General features: G+C 38.6%; 1 protein-coding gene across 1 annotated transcript in view; it reads right to left on the minus strand.

The window, feature by feature from the left end:
* The window catches only part of cog4 (component of oligomeric golgi complex 4), a 108,441-nt gene that overhangs the window by 6,424 nt on the left and 76,424 nt on the right, over positions 1–25,593 (minus strand). The window contains exons 14-17 of the mRNA XM_073069678.1: positions 23,366–23,482; positions 14,337–14,429; positions 12,022–12,105; positions 11,260–11,361 (exon numbers count right to left, since the gene is read on the minus strand). Of these exons, the coding sequence (XP_072925779.1) occupies positions 11,260–11,361; positions 12,022–12,105; positions 14,337–14,429; positions 23,366–23,482 (396 nt within the window). The remainder of the gene's footprint in view (positions 1–11,259; positions 11,362–12,021; positions 12,106–14,336; positions 14,430–23,365; positions 23,483–25,593) is intronic.

Consider the following 25,593-nt stretch of genomic DNA (forward strand, 5'->3'; position numbering starts at 1 on the left):
CAGTGCCAGGCCACCGTTCCTTTTGGATTTCTGCAAATATTTTTAATTAGCCTAGGATTTTTATTCTGCCATATATAAGACAAAATTTTAGAGTCAATAGTATCAAAAAAGGATTTAGGAATAAAGATTGGTACTGCTTGGAAAAGATAAAAATTTTAATAGCATTTTAATAGCATTAATTCGACCAATCAATGATATAGACAGAGTATCATTTAGTAAGCGATTGTTTAACCTGGTCTATTAAAGGTAAAAAAATTTATGTTAAATAAATCCTTATATTTTTCAGTAATATTATAAGTAAGATAATCCGTGACCAATCTAAATGGTAAACATTTATAAATTGGAACTTGCATATTTAAAGGGAAAAGTTCACTCTTACTAAGATTCAGTTTGTAACCAGAAAAGTTACTAAACTGAGCAAGCAAGGATATAACAGCAAGAATGGATTTCTCAGGATTCAAAATATATAATAACAAATCATCAGTGTATAATGATAACTTATGTATCGAATTCCCGTGGGAAATGCCAAATATAGAAGGTGAATCACGAATAGCAACAGCTAAAGGTTCCAGGGCAATATCAAATAATAATGGGCTAGTGCCACGAAACAACTGAAAAAAAGATCTTATATTATTGGTAAGTACTGAAGCCGTAGGGGCATAATATATCAATTTAACCCAAGATATAAACTGCAGGCTAAAATTAAATTTCTCAAGCTTACTAAGTAACTATGGCCATTCAACTCTATTGAACGCTTTCTCGGCATCCAATGAGATGACACATTCTGGAGTTCTAGATAAGGAAGTATAAACAATATTCATTAATCTCTTAATATTAAAGGACAAATACTGGTTTTTAATGAATCCGGTCTGATCAACCGAAATAATTCGAGGCAATACATTCTCCAATCTAGTTGCCACTATTCTCGAAAAGATCTTAGAATCTACATTCAATAAGGATATAGGCCTATATGATGCTCATTCACAGTGGGATCTTTATCATTTTTAAGAATTAAGGAAATAGACGCACCATAAAAAGATTGTGGTAATTTACCTATAAATAATGCATCCTTAAAGATTCTACATAACTAGGGAGAAAGTATAGTAGAGAAGGATTTTAAAAATTCTACTGTATAACCATCTGGGCCAAGAGCTTTACCTGAATTCATCAAAGAAATAGCATCTTTTATTTCCTGTTCCGTAATAGGAGCATCTAACACTAAACGTTCATTGGATGATCATTTCGGAACATTCAATTTCCTTAAGAATTCATGCATTATAGTGGGGTCATCAGGAGATTCTGATTGATATAAGGAGGCGTAAAATTCTTGAAAAGATTTGATTATCTCATCATGATCAACCGTCATAGTTCCATCTCCTTTACGAATTTTATTAATTTTTTTTCAATCTTTTTTTTATTGATTTCCAAATAAAGAATATATAAATCGGAAGAGGAGTTTAGCAAGTAGATAATATAAAAGACATAAAAACAGCAATAGTAAAAAAAAGTATATAATATCAAAATCAAATAAGTAAAATATTATGCTGTTATATATACAATGGTCAAAAAAAAACTACAACTCCTCATAACAATCATGAAAAAAAAGATTGGAAATTTTATTGATAAAAACCTACTAACTAAACTGAAACAAAAAACAAAAAAAATTGAGAAAAAAAGGAAAGAAAAAGAAAGATTGGGCAGTCCAATTGAGGATAAAATTAGAAAAAAAGAGAAAAAAAACACATCCTTCCAGTCATCTCCGAACCTTCATGGATAAGGATTTTCCCCAAAGAGAATAAAGAAAAATAAATTAAATCATGTGAAAATATTGAATAAAGGGTCGCCAGACTTGTTCAAAATTAAAGGATGTATCAAATGTCCGGCTTCTAATTTTCTCCAAGCTTAGACATGACATAATGGAGGAGAGCCAATAGAAAACAGTAGGTGGGTTAGATTCTTTCCAATGTAGCAAAATAGCTCTTTTAGCCAGTAAAGTTGAAAAAGCTATCACATGTTGGGCAGAAGCAGACACTTTGCTTGCTTCCTCTGGAATAATCCCAAAAATTGCTGTAAGTGGATTAGGTTGAACATCCATATCTATAACTTTAGATAATATTCCAAACACATCCCTCCAAAAATTATTTAAACTTACACATGACCAAAACATATGAGTTAGAGTAGCTATTTCTGCATTACATCTGTCACAAGTAGGGCTTATATTCAGAAAAATTATGCACCAATTTATCTTTGGACATCTATGTACTATCTTAAACTGAATTAAGATATGGTGTGCGCAGATAGATGAATTATTGACTAAATAATAAATTTTACTCCATTGATTATCTGAAAGTAAATGTTGAAGCTCTACTTCCCAGGTACGTTGAACCTTATCATTAGGCGACATGCGAGCATTCATTAACTGTTTATAAGTGATAGCTATTAATCGTTTTTGAAAAGGTTTAAACTGAAAAATAACATAAGACAAATTTGAAGAGCAGGCCAAGGGGTAATTCGGTAAAAAATCATGTAAAAAATTCCTAACCTGTAAATACCTGAAAAAATGTGTATTATAGATATCATATTTATCCATTAACTGTGAAAAAGACATTAAACAGTCTTGTAAAAACAAATCTAAAAAAGTTTTTATTCCCTTAATTTTCCATGTTAAAAAAGCCTTATCCAAAGTTGATGATTTAAAAAAGAAATTAGAATAAACATTACTAGAAAGTAAAAAATCATTTAATTCAAAAAATCTATGAAATTGAAACCAAATTTTTAAAGTATGTTTAACAATAGGGTTGAGAGCTTGTCTACCTATTCTGGAGAATGAAAACGGAAGAGGAGCTCCAAATAAAGAAGCTAAAGAAAACCCCATTACTGAATTCTCCTCCAACTGTAACCATGAAGGACGATCTTGGTCGTCTATATCATAAATCCAAAAAGTACTATAGCGAATATTAATTGCCCAATAATAAAATCTAAAGTTTGGTAAAGCCGGTCCTCCATCTTTTTTTGATTTTTGCAATAAAAGTTTATTCACTCTAGAGCTTTTATTATTCCAAACATAAGATAAAATCAAAGTATCTATTTTATCAAAAAATGTTTTTGGAACAAAAGAGGGAACTGCTTGAAATATATATAAAAATTTCAGTAGAACAACCATTTTTATAGCATTTATTCGACCTATCAATGACATCGACATAGGTGACCATTTAGAAAGCGCCTGTTGAGTATATTCAACTAAAGGGAAGAAATTATACCTATATAGGTCTTTAAAAATTTTTGTAATTTTGATACCAAGGTAAGTAAAATGGTTTTTGGCAATATTAAAAGGTATTTGATCATAATAATCAGAATAATTATTAATAGGAAATAATTCACTTTTATGTAAATTAAGTTTATATCCAGAGAAAGTACCAAATTCCATAAATATAGATAACATTGAAGGAATAGATTTCTTAGGATTTGAAATGTAAACTAATAAATCATCCGCGTATAATGAAACCTTATGTAATTTATCCCCTCTCCTAATACCCTGCACAGAATTAGAATCCCTAAGAGCAATAGCAAGTGGTTCTAAAGCCAAATTAAATAATAAAGGACTAAGGGGACAACCCTGATGGGTACCTCTATATAATCGAAAGTAAGGAGACTTTTCATTATTAGTTAGAACCGCAGCTACCGGGGCATGATAAATCAATTTAATCCAGGAAATAAATCCTGGACCAAAATTGAACCTCTTCAAAACCTGAAATAGAAAAGGCCACTCCACCTTATCAAAGGCTTTCTCTGCATCCAAAGATACAATACATTCTGATTCTTTGGCTGAGGGGGAATAAATAATATTTAATAATCGAATATTCAAATGTGAATACCTATTTTTAATAAATCCTGTTTGATCGTTTGAGATAACATTAGGCAAGATAGTCTCAAGCCTATTTGCCAGAATCTTAGAGAGAATTTTAAAATCTACATTCAGTAAAGAAATAGGTCTATAGGATACACATTCCAGTGGGTCTTTTCCTTTTTTTGGAATCAATGAAATTAGTGCTTCATAAAAAGTTTTAGGAAGGTTCCCAGAGGATGTAGAGTCGGTAAACGTTTGATGAAGATGTGGTATAAGCATTTCATGAAAGGTCTTGTAAAATTCTACCGTATAACCAACAGGTCCCTGAGCTTTACCTAATTGCATAGAGGATATAGCCTTGGTTATCTACTCGTTTAATAGGTGCATCTAACATATCGGCATCTTGAATCGAAATTTGGGGTATATTTAACCTTTGCAAAAATTTATTCATAATCATAATACTATCAGAGAATTCAGATTTATAAAGATTAGAATAAAAGTCCATAAATATCTTATTAATTTCATAAGGATCTAAAGTTTCTGTTCTATCTGGTCAGCGAATTTTTTAAATCTGTCTTCTGACCATCCCAGCCTTTAACTGACCCGCTAAAAGTTTAGCAGATTTTTCCCCATGTATATAAAATAAACTTCTAGATTTAAAAATTTGCTGTTCAATGGGAAAGGTTAGAAGTAAATCATACTGTGATTGAAGTTCGACCCTTTCTTTATATAGGTCCAGTAGGTTTAACTGAATACGCTTTATCTATCTGTTTAATTTTATTAATAAGCACTGACAATTCCGCTTTAGTTTTCTTTCTCAAGGCTGCTGAATACGAGATTATCTGTCCCCTAAGAAAAGATTTCAAGGTGTCCCATATAACCAGATTTGACATTCCTTCAAGTTGTATTAAATTCAAAAAATACAGAAATTTGCTCCTTAATAAAATTAACAAAAGCTAGATCCTGTAACAATACGGGGTTCAATCTCCACTGTGAGATTTTCAAAAATCTATCCGAAAGCTTAAGGGTTAACTTTAAAGGCGCATGATCTGAGAGTGCAATGATTTCATACCTACATTCAACAACGGAGTTTAACAGATGTGTATCTAAAAAAAAAGTAATCAATTCCAGAATATTTATGATGGATGTGTGAGAAAAAAAAGAGAAATCTTTATCATTAGGGTGTTTATATCTCCAAATATCGATGAGGACATATTCTAATAAAAAAGAGTTAATACAAGCTGCCGCTTTATTTGGAAGCGACAGATTGGTTGATGACCTGTCAATCACTGGATTTAAATAATTAAAGTCACCACCCATGATCAGCTTATATTCATTGAGATTCGGTAACTCAGAAAAAAGTTCCTTAAAAATATCAGAATTATCTACATTAGGTGCGTATACATACACACCAGAGCTACCTTTTGCTCGCATAATAAACCAGTAACAATTAAATATCTTCCAATCAAATCATTAGTAGTATTAAGGTGTACAAAAGGGATTTTGGGACTAAGAAATATAGAAACACCTCTTATTTTACTATCTGATAGCGAGTGAAATAAAGGCCCTTTCCAAAAGCAGAAAAACCTGTCCTCATCCTGTTTTCGTATATGATTTTCTTGCGCAAAAATATCAGCATTAAGTGTTTTTAATTTCGTAAAAATCTTTTTATGCTTAATGGGATGATTGACACCGTTCCAATTCCAAGATATTATATTGATTTTATTAACATCCATGTTTAAAATTGAGTTTAATATTATATAAAAGAAATGTTACGCAAGTACAGATTAAACCAAAAGGCGCGGGTACAACCAGAAGGAGTGACGCATTTACGAAAGAGAAATGCATCAAAAAAACTGCCCAATCAAGATAAGAACCTACTCTAATAGACCCCTCCCCCCTCCCCCCACGCAATAGATAGAAATGAAGGAACCGATAGGCTGGTCCCATGCTAACTAATAACTTTTGACCCTGTTCTCCATCTTGCAGCTCTGTATAATAAAAAAAAAGAAAAAAATCCCATGTAAAATAGCCATAATAAAAGGTAAAAACAGAATTCAACTACTATAATGTTATGTCTAACATTAATAAAAACATAATCAACAACGGCCATCTTAGAATCAGCTAAAGTAGCTTAAACATATATTCAAAAGAAGGAATACATCCAGGCGAATAATGTTATAAACAATATTCTTTCTCTCGAAAAAGAAAAGTAAATGAATATATATATAACAGACCTAAAACTATAAGTATTGAAGCAAATAAAAGAAATAAAAAGATTAATACACAACAAGTCCTACATGGACCACTAAAGTACAATACTATAAAGGTTCCCTACAAGACAGTTATATATGTACTAATTATTAAGATAAAAAAATTAAATCGACCACGTCCCATGCCAGAGAATGAAAAGGTATAACATGTACTTAACTCAAGAGCTCCATAAACTACTCATACAACAGATACTTCATAATTGCCTATTGAGTAATCGAAGTAACTTTAATATTTTATTCAGTAGGTTTAACTTTAAGGTTTTTAATATACTCCCATCCCTCCTGAGGAGAGTAGATTCGCAATGATTGAGTTTTTTCAGGAAAAATTATCAGCTTTGCTGGAAAGCGAAGGGAGGGATTTAAATCTAATTTACACATTTCACTCATAACTTCTCGATATTTCTTCCTTTCGGCAAAGATCTCAGGTGGATAATCTTCAACTATATGAATTTGTGTTGAATTGAAGAATAATTTCCGTTTCTTTCCGGCTTCTCGAATAATAGCTTCTTTAGTTGTATAATAATGCAAAGAAAGTACAACTGCTCGAGGATGTAATTCGGCTGAACGCCGAGAAAATGGAATTCTGTGAGCTCTGTCAATTAAGGGGCTAGTTTCGAGGGTCTCATTGAAAAGTGAGTACAACATATCTGAAAAGAATTTTAACAGATCACCAGCTTCAGTATTTTCCAGCAGTCCCAGAATACGCAGATTCCTCCGAAGCCCTCTGCTATCTAAATCAACCATTCTTTTCTTCATTTTAAATAGTTACGAGGTAATTTCATTGATTTTCTTTTCCATTGAAGATATCTTCATTCCTTGATCTTTAATAGTTTGCTTGAATAGATCATGCTCACTCTCAACTCGGGTTGTAGTCTGCTGAAGTATTTGAAGTTGAGAGTCCAAGTTTTTCAGAGAGTCTTGAATTGTAGAAATAGCTTTTTCAAACTTCCCGTTTGAACCGGCCAGCTTATCAATTTTAATATTAAGCGATCCGAATTCCGACTTCATGTCTTGTATTGAAGAAAATATTCCCGCTAGTGTAACAGATCCTTCTGTTTTCTTGGTTTGTTCCGTTTGCTCCATTTCAGGGAAAGTCTTACTGCTTCTCAGTTCAATACCAGAACGACTTTCTTCTGCCATTGTAATTAAGTGGTAAACCCTTCAGTAAAAATAATAAATCCTTCAGTAGAAATAGTAAATCATCAAAACTAAAAGGGATCTGTTAGTGGGATATAAAATATATTAAAAGAGAGAGAGCCGCTAGGAATGCAACCTACTCCATGTGCTACAAGGTGGAGAATCGAATTTTATTAATCTGACGTTTAACCAAAGCAGGTTTCAATTGACTAGCCAATAGTTTACCAGATTTATCACCATGTATATAAAACTGACTCCTAGACTTAATTAATTGATTTTCAATCGAGGATGTTAAAAGTAAATTATGCTCCACTTGAAGTTCAACCCTTTTTTTTATATAAAGCTCCTGACCAGGAGCAATAGAGTATATCTTGTTGATTGCTTTAATCTTATCAACCAACATACAAATCTCTTTATTAATTCCTTTTTTCAATCCAGCAGAGTATGAGATAATCTGTCCATAGATGTATGCTTTAAAAGTATCCCATAAAACCCCACTGGAAATTTCTTCTGTTGAGTTTGTTGAAAAGAAGAAGTCAATCTGTTCCTTAATGAAATTCACAGTCTGAGTCTTGTAGTAATACAGAATTAAATCGCCATTATCCAAAACTGGAAGGTGTATCCATTAACTTAAGAGAGAGTTTCAGGGGCGCATGGTCTAAGATGGCAATGGTATTGTAATTGCAGTCAGTAACAGAGGGAATTAAACGAGAGTCAATAAAAAAGCAGTCAATTCTAGAATAACTGTGATAAACATGAGAAAAGAATGAAAACTCTTTTTCCTTTGGATGTAAAAACCTCCAAATTTCTGAAATTCCAAAATCAAGCATAAAGGAATTAATAAAGGTAGCCGATTTATTCGGAAGTGCCTGATTAGACTTAGATCTATCCATTGAAGGATTTAAGCAGCAAATAAAATCTCCTCCCATTATCAACAAATATCCATTTAAATTGGGAATGGATGCGATTAAAAAATTAAGTGTTTTAAGTGTTTAAAAAATTCAGGATAGTCAATATTCTGAGCATAAACATTAACCATAACCACTTCTTTATTACAGAGAAGGCCAGTGATTAACAAAAATCTACCATTCAGACCTGAAATTGTTTCGTAGTGAACAAATGAAATTGAAGAATCTAAAATAGAAACTCCTTTCACTTTAGCCTGGGAATTCGAATGGTATTGTTGATATTTCCAAAACCTAAAAAAACACTGATTATCCTTTTTTCTCATGAGTTTCTTGTGCAAAAATAATATGGGCATTCATTCTGTGGGATACCTTGAAAAATTTTTTCTGTTTAATTGGATGGTTTAAACCGTTTGTATTCCACGAAACAAAATTAATAATCTTATCCATCATAGTAAAAGCAGTAAAGGTATGTAAAGAGTTAACCAGAATACAAACTCATGAACTCGGAAGAGGAAAAAAGGTTCAAAGAGAAACCAGAAGTTATGACATATCAGACATTTTAGTAGTTTCGAATTAGCCCAGGTGAAAATGTCTAATCTAAAAAGAGAGAAATCCCCTCTCCCCACCCAAAAAAACCCGGAAAAAAGCCAGAGATTGACCAAGAGATAAGCTAAAGCTAATTCTACCCCCATCTTTCTTGATGGCAGCCCAAAAGATAAAAGCTTCTAAAGAAAAATTACCCATAATCCAAAAAAATGATGAAAATTATCAAAAAGAGCAAAAAAACTAACACGAATTTTTTTACAGAAAAGGTTTAAATCATAAAACAGAGTACTAAGATACTAGTATTTCAGAAAAAAGAGAAAACAAGCGCCAGTTCATATTGTTGATTATTTTCATGCATAAACAATTGAAAATGACGCAGCAAGAAAATAAGGTCTTATGGGAGGAAGAAAGCAGGACGACATCTTAAAATATAAAAGAGAACAAATGTATCTCCATTCAAAAAAAAAGAAATCAAACACCAAAACATCTACTAGTTTCAAAAAATAAGAAAAAAGCAGAATCCCAAAAGGGAACAGAAAAGTTAATCTAGAAATACTAAAAATACTACAGTACAAACCAAAAAAGAGAACCCTCGCATTCTAACTGACCCGATCAGTAAGTTGGTAAATAGCTTAAAAATTTAAGTAAAAACAAAAACAAACGGAACCTAAATTAGGCCGTTACAGAGGAAATTTGCTGGTTGAAAAATTTTTGAGCTTCATTTAATGACTTAAAGAGACAATGGGAATTATCAGAGAGGACGATTATCAATCTAGCAGGGAACAGCAGGGCTGGTTTGAGACCCATTCAGAAAAATTCCAACACCAGAACCTCAGGGCTGAAATCTTCAACAAAGCTGAATTTGAAACCTTTAAATTCGAACACGCCTTTCCGCCAAGCAAACTGAATCAGACATTCCTTGATATGAACATAATGGAGATGAATAATTACTGGTCGTGATCGATTAGATTTTGGACGTAATGAGCAATGAACACGGTCGATTAATGGAGGGTCGTCCAGGACTTCTGTGCCAAACACAACGAATAAAAATTGAGAAAAGAACTTGATAGGATCACCCTCCTCAACATCTTCAGGGAGTCCGATTATCCATAGATTCTGTCTTCGAGATCGATTTTCAAGGTCAGTAACTTTAAATTTATAACGATCCAGCTGTTGAGACATCGAAGCTAAATTTTGTTCCAGAGTTACAATCTTTCGGTCTCTTTGCTGAGCACCTTTGTCAAGTTCTGAAATTGTTGCTTGCTGCAGTTCAGATTCATGTTTAAGCAATCTAAAATTATCCTCGACTGTCCTTAAAACTCCTTCGAACACGGCAAATTTTTGAGTAAGTTTATCTGTAAGTTTCCACATTGTTTCAAAAGTTAACGGAGGCTACTTAGAGTGTTTAGAATCACCGTCTGTTTTTCCCATTAGGATCTGAATCTTTCCCGTTTTTTGCTTCTCATGATCTGGTATTCATTTCCAGCGAATTAAAGTCAACATATGAACATAAGAGATAGGAGCAGGAGTAGGCCAATCGGCCCCTCAAGCCTGCTCCACCATTCAACAAGATCATGGCTGATCCAATCTTAACTCTAGTTTTCACCGAATCCCACAAGGCAACAGTGCCAACCAACAGGGCACCATGCCGCCCATTTTATTTTATTATTCATCCCGCCCAAACCCATGTGATCACCCGGGGAAAAAAAACCGAGTTGCCAATTGAGGAGAAAAAATCTGGGAAGTTCCTCTCCGACCCATCCAGGCTATCGAAAACTGATCCAGGAGATCACATGGCTGATCTAAACCTAGCCTCATGTCCACTTACCTGCTCGCTCACCGTATCCCCTAATGCCATTTTTATCCAGGAAAATGTCTATCTCCGTTTTGAATTTATTGAGTGTAGTAGCTTCCACAGCTCTCTGGGGCAGTAAATTCCACAGCCCTACTACCCTCTGAGTGAAGAAATTTCTCCGCATCTCAGTCCTGGAACGGCATCCCCTTATTTTAAGATTATGCCCCTTAGTCCTAGTTTCACCTATCATTGGGAACATTCTCCCCGCATCCACCCGATCAAGCCCCTTCACAATCTTATATGTTTCAATAAGATCGCCTCTCATTCTTCGGTACTCCAATGAGTAGAGTCCCAATCTACTCAACCTCTCATCATACAAAAATTCAAAGTCCAAAAATATGTCTATAACATAAGCCTTTTAGTGTAAGTATAAAAGAGAGCAAATAAGGGTGGCTACAGGGAATAAAAGTAAAGAGCGAAGCCAAATTGAATCTCACTCCATGAGCGCCACCAGGAGAACCTCACCTTTTATTATTCTGAGACCATTCCAGGATCTAATTGCAAAGTTGCCATTTGTTCTGGACCCAATCAAAAGTGGAACTAATTTCACTCTACCACTCAATCCATAGACAATACCCAATCCATGCCACCATTTCAGCCATCTACCTTCTGGACGGTAGCTTCATTCACTGAGCTGTCAGGAAAACAATTTTCACGAAGTGGCAACATACTCAAGGATTTTTTTGCTCATACCCGACTGAACACGGACTTGAGAACCACCTTCTCCAGTTCAACTGCGATCAAGCTGGTCATCAGACTGGTGAGGTGATCGTAGATCACTTGCGACAATCCAACCTGCAGAACATAGAAGTATGGATAGGACTGATTTCTCTCTTCCAGCCAAACAACATCCTACCTTACTATTAAACAAAAAGGCCACTAATCAATTGGATCGACATCAACTCATGGGGAAACAATTCTATCAATCCCACTTCCCTCTTGCCTGACAAATACATATGCCAATCAACACGTTTGGGCTATTGTTTCTACTGCCCAATGGAAGAAAGGAGAAATGTCCAGGATGGGTGGGTGGGTCTTTGATTATTCTGTCTACTTTGCTGAGGCAGCGAGAAGTACAGACACTGCCCATGGAGGGAGCCTAGTTTCTGTACTTCATTTCATTCCGCTGGACTGCAGACCAGTTATCAACTAAAACTTGTTCAGTCTAGATCTGGAGCTTTAGTGTAGCCATGTGAAAAGAAATAAAGCACATAAACAAGTGAATGAGGGCAAAAATTCAGAGCCTTGCATCTTACAGTACTAAATGCTGAAGGAGAAAAGGAAGATTAGAACAAGGCAGAGTCATAAGCTCTTTAATATCTATGGGACAAAACATGAGAATACCAATGACATTCCCCACTACTGCTGTACAATATGTCCATCAATTTTAGTTTTATTGGTTTGGGAAGCTGCATTTTTCATGCCGTGAACATTAAGAAAATGTTGCACACTTACCTTGAATTCTGCCATTAGTTGCTCCAGGTTGAGAATGAATTGTTGGACCCAAGGATCATTGGCTTCATAATCATTAAACTCCTCCTGGAACAAAATAAAGTAAGTAGGTGTAAAGACTGCAGCTTGGAATATCCCAAACCAGCAACCGACTCTTCTTGAAATGATTTTTCAGGACTAACCATGAGGGACTTATGCTCACTTGCCTGGTTGCCCATCATCACTTTTGAAGAACACTCTGGATCCATTTCACATAATCCAGAAAACCACAGATTGTTATCAGAGTATTCTGGGATGTTATGCATGTGAAAGAAACATTGACAATTGAGGCATTAAGTTCATTACGTGAGATTTTATTTGCTGCAGCAGTAGCTGCTAATGTTATTTACGTAACATTTGGAAACAAACATCATTAACGTCCTTGACGGTGGTGGCGAGCCATGTTCTTGAACTGCTTCTGTCCAGATTCAGAGAGAAAATGGCATGGAAACAAACCCTTTTGGACAAACAACTCCACGTAAACCATCAGTCACCGAATGAACACGACTCGTTTGATTCCTCATCAATTTCACCCTCCTCCCCCCCACTGCCAGAATTCTGGCATTCACCTACACACTCCAGGGAATGTATAGTGAATCAGAGTCTGAATCAGGTTTATTATCACTGACACGTCATAAAATAGTTAGTTTTGTGGTGGTAGTACAGTGCAATACATTTAAAAATTCCTGTAATTTACAAGAAATATAAAAAGGTAGCATTCATGTGTTCACGATCCATTCGGAAATCGGATCGCCAATTAACCTATCAACCCGGACATCAAAGGAAATGTGGGAAGCAATCCCAGTGGTCACAAAGAGAACATGCGAACTCCACATAAACAGCCCCCAAGGCCAGGACTGAATGTGGGTCTCTGGCATTGCAAGGCCGTGGCCCTACTAGCAGCATCACTGTGCCCAGCTTGGTGAGAGTTTTCACACAGTGCTGTTCAATACAGAGTTCCTTAATTTGTGGCTCTTGTGGGTGGAGCTTAGGAGGATGATGGTGCAAACAGCGATTCCTTTGCTTGCATCTTTCGAAACAGCTTTATTTCTACCTTTGATATTTCTTTTTTTCTCCTTTCAAGGTTCTTGTAAAGACTTTGACCTGGAGTTACACGCTGACTTCGGTACTTTGCGGAAATCAGACCCGCCCTCAGGGCTTCAGAACTGGCCATTTTTTGACATGCCAAGAACGTGGCCTGGAAAACTAGCATGCCTTCAGGGTGCCAGATTTTCATGGTTCTGGAAACAGGCTGATTCGAGGCTGGTGATGCCACCTGATATGTTGCAGAGTACACGGAAGATCAAATGCAGCGAGCTGGCTACTGGCTGTGTGCCCGGGGACCTGAATTCTTTGGGCACAGATGTCGGAAAAAGTGGCGCAACAGACTTTTAACACCATAAATCAGCGAGTTGTTTTGTTATGTCTCCCCTCTCACTGTGAAATTGGGACACCTTTTTCCCTTATCAGGGAGCGAGAGAGCCTGTGGTATGTCGAATTACTGGGTGGACGAGTAGTCTTTGTGGTACTGCAAGCCTGTCTTCATTATTGCTCTGCTGCACACTTGAGTGCTTGGTGGGGGTGCCGATACTTTTTGCTGCTGGGGGGGGGGGGGGGGGGTACTTTGGGGCTCTAACATTTATCTCTCATTCATTCTTTGAGGCAATCCTCATTTTTCTTCACAAAAATCCATGAAAACAAATTTAAGGGTGTGTATTGTATGCATTTCTCTAACATTAAATGTACCTATTGAAACCCTAATTTAGATCCCACTGCAATAAAAGCAGTATAATTCCACATTAGGACAGGAAGATTTTAATATTTTGTCTTAGCTTCAATAGCAATGATTATATGAGCATCCAGAAATGATAGGAGGGATGTCCTATGAATTATACATGATAAGTGAATTGGTTTTACATTTGATCAAAAAGTATTCAGTGATAAGGAGTGGAGTGATGGTCTCCAATGGATAGAGACAAGAACACCAGCAGTGAGGGATTAATAGACTGCTAGACATGGAGCAGTAAAATATCGTGTTTCTAGATGGCAAGATGACATTTCTACACACTAGGAGAAATGACAGTGAAATTTTGCATTTAATGATGTTGTAGAGGTTTATAGAACAAACTAGTCAACTAGCAGCTCCAAACTAAATGATTTGACCTTAATTCTGAGACTGCATGTATTTACACTACAGGGGGGCTCAGGCAAATCCCTTTGCTCGGAGATAACTACAATGAAGAGTACATCAGGTTAATGCTTGGATTAGTTGCTCTTACCTCCTCAATGTTATGGGAGATGGAGAGGAACCCAGTTATCCAAGGCTTCAGCTGTGGTTTGATAGCTGTGGCATTGAGCTCTGCTAAGCCTTCCTGAAAGACAAAATCCAAACTGTTGACGCAGACTGAACATCATAACAGCAAACGGATTCTTGCCAGACATTTCAACTGTGTCACAAACCTCTCCGGGGCAAGATCATGGTTCAATATCCTATAAGACATGGGAGCAGAATTAGGTAATTTGGCCCATGGAGTCTGCTCCACCATTTCATCATGGCTGATCCAATTTTCCTCTCAGCTCCAATCTCTTGCCATCTCCTCATAACCTTTCATGCCCTGACCAATCAAAAATCTATCAACCTCTACCTTAAATATACGTAAAGACTTGGCTTCCACAGCCACCTGTGGCAACAAATTCCACAGATTCACCAATCATGCAAAGCCCGATTACATAGAACCATAGAACATCACAGCACAGAAACAAGCCTTTTGGCCCTTCTTGGCTGAGCCAAACCATTTTTCTGCCTAGTCCCACTGACCTGCACCTAGACCATATCCCTCCATACCTCTCTCATCCATATACCTGTCCAAGTTTTTCTTAAATGTTAAAAGTGAGCCTGCACTCACCACTTCAACTGGCAGCTCATTCCACACTCCCGCCACTCTGTGTGAAGAAGCTCCCCCTAATGTTCCCTTTAAACTTTTCTATTTTCACCCTTAACCCATGTCCTCTGGTTTTTTTCTCCCCTAGCCTCAGTGGAAAAAGCCTGCTTGCATTCACTATCTATACCCATCATAATTTTATACACCTCTATCAAATCTCCCCTCATTCTTCTACACTCCAGGGAATAAAGTCCTAACCTATTCAACCTTTCTCTGTAACTCACTTTCTCAAGTCCCAGCAACATCCTTGTAAACCTTCTCTGCACTCTTTCAACCTTATTAATATCCTTCCTGTAATTAGTGACCAAAACTGCAGATAATACTCCAAATTCGGCCTCACCAATGTCTTATACAACCTCACCATAACATTCAAACTCTTATACTCAATACTTTGATTTCTGAAGGCCAATGTGCCAAAAGCTATCTTTACAACCCTATCTACCTGTGACGCCATTTTTAGGGAATTATGTATCTGTATTCCCAGATCCTTCTGTTCTACTGAACTCCTCAGTGTCCTACCATTTACCTTGTATGTTCCACCTTGGTTTGTACTTCCAAAGTGCAAAAAGTGCAATACCTCAGACTTGTCTGCATTGAAATTCATCTGCCATTTGTCAGCCCATTTTTCCAGCTGTTGCAAATCCCTCTGGAAGCTTTGAAAACCTTCCTCATTGTCCACTACACCTCCAATCTTTGTATTATCAGCAAATTTGCTGATCCAATTTACCACATTGTCATCTGTGTCAATGATCTGGATGATAACAAACAATGGACCCAGCACTGATCCCTGTGGCACACCACTAGTCACAGGCCTCCACTCAGAGAAACAATCCTCCAATACAACTCTCTGGCTTCTCCCATTGAGTCAATGTCTAATCCAGTTTACTACCTCACCATGTATACCTAGCAAATGAATCTTCCTAACTAAGCTCCCATGCGGGACCTTGTCAAAGGCCTTACTGAAGTCCACGTAGACAACATCCACTTTCCTGGTAACCTCCTTGAAAAACTAATAGATTGGTTGAACATGACCTACCACGCACAAAGCCGTGTTGACTCTCCCTAATAAGTCCCTGTCTATCTAAATACTTGAAGATCCTATCTCTTAGTACTTCTTCTAACAATTTATGTACTACTGACTTCAAACTTACCGGCCTATAATTTCCCGGATTACTTTTAGAGCCTTTTTCAAACAATGGAACAACATGAGCTATCCTTCAATCCTCCGGCACCTCACCCGTGGATACATTTTAAATATATCTGTCAGGACCCCTGCAATTTCAACACTAGTCTCCTTCAAGGTCCGAGGGAATACTCTGTCAGGTCCTGGGGATTTATCTACTTTGATTTGCCGCAAGACAGCAAGCACCTCTTCCTCTTTAATCTGTATAGGTTCCATGACGTCACTACTGGTTTGCCTCATTTCCATTGATTCCATGCCAGTTTCCTTAGTAAATACAGTTGCAAAAAACCCATTTAAGATCTCCCCCTTTTCTTTTGGTTCCATACATAGCCAACCACTCTGATCTTTAAGAAGACCAATTTTATCCCTTACTATCTTTTTGCTCTTAATATACCTGTAGAAGCTCTTAGGATTAAAGAAACCTCATGTCTTCTTTTAGCCCTCCTAATTTCTTTCTTAAGTATTTTCTTGCTCTTTTTATACTCAAGCACCTTATTTCCTCCTTATTGCCTAAACTTGTCATACATCTCTCTCTCCTTTGTCAGATTTCCAATATCCCTCAAAAACCAAGGTTCCTTATTTTTATTCACTTTGCCTTTAATCCTGACAGGAACATACAAACTATGCACTCTCAAAATTTCTCCTTTGAAGGCCTCCCACTTACCAATCACATCCTTGCCAGAGAACAACCTGTCCCAATCCACGCTTTTTAGATCCTTTCTCATTTCTTCAAATTTGGCCTTTTTCCAGTTTAGTACCTCAACCCAAGGACCAGATCTATGACCAAGTTGAAACTAATGGCGCTATGATCACTAAACCCAAATCCCCTACACACACTTCCGTCACTTGTCCTAACTCATTTCCTAACAGGAGATCTAATATTGCATCCTCTCTAGAAGGTACCTCTATATATTGATTTAGAAAACTTTCCTGGGCACATTTTACAAACTCTAATCTGTCTAGACCTTTAACAGTATGGTAGTCCCAATCAATATGTGGAAAATTAAAATCCCCTACTATCACAACTTTGTTTCCTACAGTTGTCTGCTATCTCTCTGCAGATTTGCTCCTCCAATTCTCGCTGACTACTGGGTGGTCTATATTACAACCCCATTAATGTGGTCATACCTTTCCTGCTTCTCAGCTCCACCCATATGGCCTTGGTAGACAAGCCCTCTATTCTGTCCTGCCTGAGCACTGCTGTAATATTTTCCCTGACTAGCAATGCCAACCCCCACCCTTCATCCCTCTGCCTCTATCATGACTGAAACAACAGAACCCTGGAACATTGAGCTGCCAGTCCTGCCCCTCCTGTAGCCAAGTTTCACTAATGGCTATAATGTCATAATTCCATCTGTCAATCCAGGCTCTCAGCTCGTCTGCCTTCCCCACAATACCCCTCGCATTGAAATATACACACCTCAGTTTATTACCACCACACACAACCCTTCTATCTGTGACTTTGCATGAACTTTTAACATTTATTTTCACTCCTACTCCACTATCTGCTCTGGCACTCTAGTTCCCATGCCCCTGCAAATCTAGTTTAAACCCTCCCCAACAGCACTAGCAAACCTCCCTGCAAAGATATTGGTCCCCTGTGGTTCAGGTGAACCCGTCTCTCTTGTACAGGTCCCACCTGCCCCAGAAGAGGTTCCGATGATCCAAAAATCTGAAACCCTGCCCCCAACACCAGTTCCTCAGTCATGTGTTCATCCTCCAGAGCATCCTACACTTACCCTCACTGGCAAGTGGCACAGGTAGCAATCCTGAGATTACTACCCTCAAGGTCCTGCTTTTTAACTTCCTACCAAGCTCTCTATATTCATTCTTCAAGACCTCCTCACTCTTTCTTCCTATGTCATTGATACCGATGTGCACCATGACTGCTCACCCTGCCACTTCAGAATGCTGTGCATGCGATCAGAGACATCCCTGACCCTGGCACCTGGGAGGCAACAAACCATCCGAGAGTCTCTGTCACGACCACAGAACCTCCTGTCTGAACCTCTAACTATCGAGTCCCCTATCACTACCGCTCTCCTCTTCTTCCTCCCTCCCTTCTGCACTGCAGAACCAGACTCAGTGCCAGAGATCCGGCTGCCACAGCTTGTCCCAGGTAAGTCATCCCCCCTGCCAACAGTATCCAAATAGGTATACAGTCGGCCCTCATACGCGAATTCCGCATCCGCAAATTCAACCAACCGCGAATCGCGAAAATCCGGAAGTGCTCTTCCAGCACTTGCTGTTCGAGCATGTACAGACTTTTTTTTCTTGTCAATATTCACTAAACAATGCAGTATAACTATTTTACATAGCATTTACATTGTATTAGGTATTATAAGAAATCTAGAGATGACTTAAAGTATATGGGAGGATGTGCGTGGGTTATCGTGGATCGGGATTTAAAAAAAAAAATCGGAAGTTCTCTTACTAAGTACCGGTAAGTCAGAACAGGTACATCCGGTATTATTTAGCGTCAGTTAGTCAAACATTTGCATTTGTATATAGTATATATTTTAGCTTTCTATGCATATAAAACACTTAAGAACGTATGTTTCAGCGCCAGGCTCAGAAACGGAAGTTCCCGAGTGCGAGCCAGTGACAGACCGCTTTCGAGTGTGCTATCCATCCGGGGCGGGTTGATGTGGAGGATCAAAAACCCAAAACCCCAAAACCCAATAATTAAACCACTGCGTTGCTTAGTAATAATTGTAGCTTTCATCAGGGCAGGGCCTTTCTCACTTTATCCTTTAAAATTGTTCCGATCATTGACCGACTGCAGCCTAACGCTTTTCCAATGACCGATGGCGTTTCACCTCTTTCCGATCGCTTTATTATTTCCACTTTATTTTCAATCGTTATTGTGATTCTTTTCATGAACAGAAACACTACAGATTCAGATCTCTGGCGCTGGGTCCTAATGTCCACCGCACTGAGACAGGTTAAATAAGGTCTTGGGTTCTGCTGGCTCCTAAGGTCCAGCGCATTGAGACAGGCTGAATAAGGGACTTGAGCATCCGCGAATTTTGGTATTCACGAGGGGTCCCGGAACCAATCCCTCATGGATAAGGAGGGCTGACTGTACTTGTTGTTGAGGGGAATAGCCACAGGGGAAGCTTAAATCAGCTTTGGCCAAGTGTTAAGACATGTTTAAAACCCTCTTTACAGCACATAACAAAAACTGAAACCGGTACTGAAAGAATGCCTCACTGTTAGGGGTGCCATTTATCAAAAGAAATGTTGAAACCCCATCTATCCTGTATTCCTGTGATGATTATGATTACCAGCTCATTATTTCATCATTCTCAAGACTTGAAGGATTGCATTGGAATTCTTCAGAGGTATTCATTGGTTGTTGAACATGTTGGATGTCACAGGTCAACCTGACAATACTATGGCAAAGAATATGCCTATTACTTTTCACTTTATTTAAAAGTATAGAAAACTGAGAGTCAAAGAGTAATATAGCAAGGAAACAGGCCCTTTAGTTCAATTGGGCCATGCTGACCAAGCTAGTCCCGAATGCTCACATTGGCCCCATATACCTCTAAACCTTTTCTATCCACATGTTTATCTAAATGTCTTTTAGATGTTTATTATTGTACCTGTTTCAATCACTTTCTCTGGCAGATCATTCAACAAACCTACCACCCTCTGCGTGAAGTTGTTGCCCATCAGGTCTCTTTCCCTTCTCACTTAAACCCATGCCTTCTAATTTTTGATTCCTTTTTACCCTGGGGAAAAGACTGTGTGTTCACCTTGTCTATGCCCTTATGATTTAATACATCTCTAAGATCACCCGAGTTTCAAATATTCCAAGATACAAAGTCCTCAGCCTACTCAACCTCTCCTTATAACTCAGGTCAAGTCCTGGCAATATTCTCACAAATGTCTTATGCACTTTGTTTAATGACACATTTCCTGTAACAGAAATAACCAAAACTGTCAAGTGCAGCAAAATCACATACAACTACAACACAACATCCCAACTCCACTACTTAGTACCCTAATTGATGAAGACCAGTGTGCCACAACTTCTTCACCACCATCTACCGCGATGCATCTTTCAGTGAACTATGTACCTGTACTCCCAGGTCCCTCTGCTCCACAGCATTCACTGTACAAACCCTACCCTAGTTTGACTTACAAATTTATGAGATAAAAAATGTTTTATATAATTAAAATTGGTTTTTACTTGCTTTTTTCTTCAAGGCAAAAATATTATGAGAGTAACAGAGGTATTTTATAATTTGCCACTGCTGCCAGTACTTGGATGACCTCACATGCTCTATTTGCTACCATCATAACTGTTTAAGGATAGTAGAAATTCAGATTACTTTAATTTTTGAATAGACTGGGCTGTGATACGTTTCACCCACATAGGCTGTTGGGCCCGTTGTCTGACAGTTTGCACTTGGCAGAAGACAAATGCAAAGAGTTGATTTTAAACCATCAGCTAACATCCTGAATGACCATGACACGATTCCCAGTTTCTGACCTCATAGGAATTCCTGCAACCCAGTTCAAAGTGTTGGTGATTTGTAGAAATCACTGGCCAGAGCTTTCTCCACAGGAAGCAAGTGACGGAATATAGAACATTACAGCACAGTACAGGCCATCAGCCCACAATGTTGTACCGACATTTTAATCTACCCCAAGATCAATCTAAAGGTTCACTCCCTCATAGTCCTCCATTTTCCTTTCATCTGTGTGCCTATCGAAGAAGCTCTTAAATCTCCCTAATGTACCCACACCTCTGGCAGTGCTTTCTATGCATTTAACACACTATGTTAAAAAAAAAGTCTATCTCTGGTAAATCTCCTCTGCACCCGCTCTAAAGCTTCCACATTCTTTCTATAATGAAGCATCCAGAACGGAACACAATGTGGTCTACCCAGAATGTTATAGAACTCTTATTGAACATTAACTTACAGCTCTTGAATTCAATCCCCCGATTAATGAAGGTCAAAACACCATATGCCTTCTTAACAAACCTATCAACTTGCTTGGCAACTTTGTGAGGAGATCTTTGGATGTGAATCCCCAAGATCCTGCTGCTCCTCCCCGCCACTAAGAATTCTGCCATTAACTTTGCACTCTGCCTTTAAGCTCAACCTTCCAAAGTGGCACATTTCACATTTTTCAACTCAGCCCAGTTCTGCATCCTGCAAATGTCCCATTGTAACCTACGACAACCTTCTACACTACCCACAACTCCACCAACCTTCATGACATCTGCAAACTTACTAATTCACTTCCTCATCCAAGTCATTTATAAAAATCACAAAGAACAGAGGTCCTAGAACAGATCCCTGTGGAACCCTAACCCAATCATCAGTTTCCATCTAGTACCACCCTCTGCCTTTTGTGGGCAAAATAATTCAGAATCCAAGTTTCCCTAGTTCCCATGCTTTATAAATGAGCCAACCATGGGAAATCTTGTCAAATGCCTTACTAAAATCCATACGTACCTCATCCATTGCTCTACCTTTATTAATTTGTTCTGTCCCTACCTCAAGGAATTCAGTCAGGTTCATAAAGCACATACTACTCTTCCCAAAGCCATGCTAACTATCCCTAATCAGACTATGCTTCCCCAAATTATCGTAAATCCTGTCCCCAAGAATCCTCTCCAAAAGTTTCCCCACCACTGATTTAAGACTCACTGGTCTATAATTCCCTATCAACTTTCTTGAACAAAGGAATAATATTTGCTACACTCTAATCTTCTGGTACTTCTCTAGTGGCCAGTGAAGATCCAAAGATCATTGCCAAAGGTACAGTAATCTCTTCCCTCGCTTCCTGTAGTAGTCTGGAGCATATCCCATCTGGCCCCAGGGTCTTTCTTAACTTCAGCATGTTCCAAACATATAAGCTTGTTTCATGCTGTCGTCATATCTATCAAGGTCCCCCTCACTGGTGATTATTGAAGTATTCATTAAGAATCTCCTCCTCCTGCCTTCTCCAAGCTTCTTACCCCTTTGATCCCTGATAAGTCCTTCTCGTCATTGTCCTGTTCTTCACGTACATGTAGAACACCATGGGATTTTCCTACTTCCCTTCTCATGTCCCCTTCAAGCTCTCCTAAGTCCCTTCTTCAGCTCCTTCCTGGATACTTTATTCAAGATTCAAGATTGTTTAATGTCACTTCCAGTACACAAGTATAAAGGAGAACAAAATAATCATTATTCCAGATCTAACACAGTATATAAATAAAACACACAAAGATAAAGAAAACAAAAATTTTAAACATAGTAAATATAAATACATAAAGTAATGCTAGGTACAGGAAGGTCTGTACATAAAATGACTGACAGGACATTATAAAGTAATGGTGGTGGGGTGGGTTAGTGGGTAGGGGTATTGATCAGCCTAACTGTCTTTGAGCCCACCAGTTCTGGTGTGGATGCTGCCTGGGAGTGGTTTGAGTTCTCCTTAATTTGACAACCATCTCCTTTGTCTTGCTGACACTAAGGAAGGGACTTTTTGCCTGGCACCAGACCTCGAGCTCTTCTATTTCCTCTCTATAGGCAGTGATGAGCCCCACCATTGTCATGTCATCTCACAAGTAGAACTCTTAAGAGCCCTGTCTGATCTTTGCATCCTAAACCTCTTGACTAGATGTTCCACATCTCTTGTCAACCATAGTTCCTTCACTCTACCATCCTTTCCCTCCTCAATGGGATAAACCTATCCAGAACCACATGCAAGAGCTCTCTTAACAACATCCACATTTCCATTGTGCATTTCCCCGAGTACACCTGCTCCCGTTCCTGCCTTATAGCTTCCAAATTCCCCACTCCATTAAATACTTTTCCACACCATGTGCTCTTATCTCTATCCAAGGTCATGGTGTTGTGGTTATTGTCTCCCATATGCTCACCCCACCAAGTGAATTGTCACCTGACCAGGTTCATTGCCTAGTACTAAGTCCAGTATGGCCTCTCCTCTGGTCGGCCTGTCTACATATTGTGTCAGAAATCCTTCCTGAAGACAGCTAACAAATTCTGCCCCATCAAAACCTTTTGCACTAAGGAGGTGTTAATCAATATTAGGTAAGTTTAAGACCCCTGTTATTTTTGCATCTTTCCAAAATCTGCTTTCCAATCTGCTCCTCAGTACTTAACAAAAGTGCTACAGCGGAAACAGAACAGGAGCAGATAGTCTGCATGCAACTCACCTGCAGGAGGTCCTTAAATTTGTTGGTTACTGCAGCCAGGTCTGATAGGCAGCTGTCAATCTTTGCTTGTGCAAGTTCTGCTCCCAGTCCTTGGCTCAACAGTTTTGTACAGTCACTCTATGAAGAAACATTCTGAATTCAACTTATTGTAGTTACACTACACCCAGAGATGGTGGAATGTTGACAACAGCCCCAGAACTGCCCCTCACATTAAGAGATCCGCACAGGGAAGGAGAAATCTCACAAAAACAGTACTGCACCCATGTTACAGCCCAGCAATTTCAATCCAATGACTTTTATTGAAAACAGCAAGGCCACGAACAGGCCCATCTCTAGCTGGAGGTGTGAAGCAGGGAGATTCATTTAATATCCTAATGGAAACTGTTACATTCATCTGACAGGGATAGGTGCAGCTTTGATCTTAGATCATACAACTTTATTGTACCACACTGGCCTTCACTGATGAGATAGCCCTTGTGAAACACTCACAATAATATCTCTAAAAATGTCAAAAATTTGGAATAAAACTAGCCGTGAGATTAATATTAATAAAATGCTTGTTTTTATAGATGCTTTTTAAAAAGAAGACATTTTTAATACCATCAAGAAGTAGGTTTTCAATGGTAGTGAATTTAATTGACTGGGCAAGGAAAATGGAAGACAATGGAAATCTGGACAGATGTTGTAACCAACAGGATGCAGTATCTTCTACAAACAAAGAGGGGGAAAAAAATGGAAACTTTTATTTTTTAATGTGGCATGAAGGAGATGGCCCCAGTGAACAATGGGACCAACAGCAACTTCCAACAAACAATTGACAGAACTGTTTCTTTCTCTTCTCTTTCTGCTTCTTCTTCTTTCAAATGTGATTCTGTTACTATTGGAGCCTGCAATCAACATTTTTATGTGCTGTTGAGCTGATTGAGCGATCCGGCTCTTTGCTGTCTCCGAGGGAGTCCAGTGAGGTTTTGAGTGAAGTGTGCAGCCTCAAGACCAAGAAGCCTGAAGATGGGGTCCAAGCCCATGACTGACTCCATTTCTTGTCAATTAAAGTGTCGAGGAAGATTGAAATCAATGAGAGCAGAAGGCGAGTGAGTGTTCAGCGCTGTCTGCCTGTGGGTGAGCAGTCTCTCTCTCATTCTTGCTCACTGTTGCCTCTGTACCTACTACCAAGCAAGTTAAAATGTAGCACCTCTCGTGCTAGTCATTTCAGCCCTGGGAAAAAGCCTCTGACTATCCACACAATCAAGGCCTCTCATCATCTTGTATACCTATATCAGGTCAGCTCCCATCCTCCGTCGCTCCAAGGAGAAAAGACCGAGTTCACTCAACGTGTCCTCATAAGACATGCTCCCCAATCCAGGCAACATCCTTGTAAATCTCCTCTGCACCCTTTCTATGGCTTCCACATCCTTCCTGTAGTGAGGCAACCAGAACTAAGCACAGTACTCCAAGTGGAGTCTGACCAGGGTCCTATATAGCTGCAACATCACCTCTGTTCCTAAATTCAATTCCACAATTGATGAAGGTCAAAACACCATACGCCTTCTGAACCACAGTCAAACTGCGCAGCTGCTTTGAGCTTCCAATGGACTTGGACCCCAAGATCCCTCTGGTCCTCCACAGTGCCAAGAGTCTTACCATTAATACTACATTCTGCCATCATATTTGACCTACCAAAATGAACCACCTCACACTTATCTGGGTTGAACTCCATCTGCCACTTCTCAGCCCAGTTTTGCATCCTATCAATGCCTCGCTGTAACCTCTGACAGGCCTCCACACTATCCACAACACCTCCAACCTTAGTGTCATCAGTAAACTTACTAAAGCATCCCTCCGCTTCCTCATCCAGTCATTTACAAAAATCACGAAGGTAAGAGTCCCAGAACAGATCCCTGAGGCACACCACTGCTCACCGACCTCCATGCAGAATATGACCGGTCTACAACCACTCTTTGCCTTCTGTGGGCAAGCCAATTCTGGATCCACAAAGCAATGTCTCCTTGGATTCCATGCCTCCTTACTTTCTCAATAAGCCTTGCATGGGGTACCTTATCAAATGCCTTGCTGAAATCCATACACACTACATCTACTGCTCTTCCTTCATCAATGTGTTTAATCACATCCTCAAAAAATTCAATCAGGCTCGTAAGGCACAACCTGCCCTTGACAAGGCCGTGCTGACTATTCCTATTCATATTATACCTCTCCAAATTTTCATAAAT

This window comes from Hemitrygon akajei, chromosome 17 (assembly GCF_048418815.1).
Source record: "Hemitrygon akajei chromosome 17, sHemAka1.3, whole genome shotgun sequence".
Classification (NCBI taxonomy): domain Eukaryota; kingdom Metazoa; phylum Chordata; class Chondrichthyes; order Myliobatiformes; family Dasyatidae; genus Hemitrygon; species Hemitrygon akajei.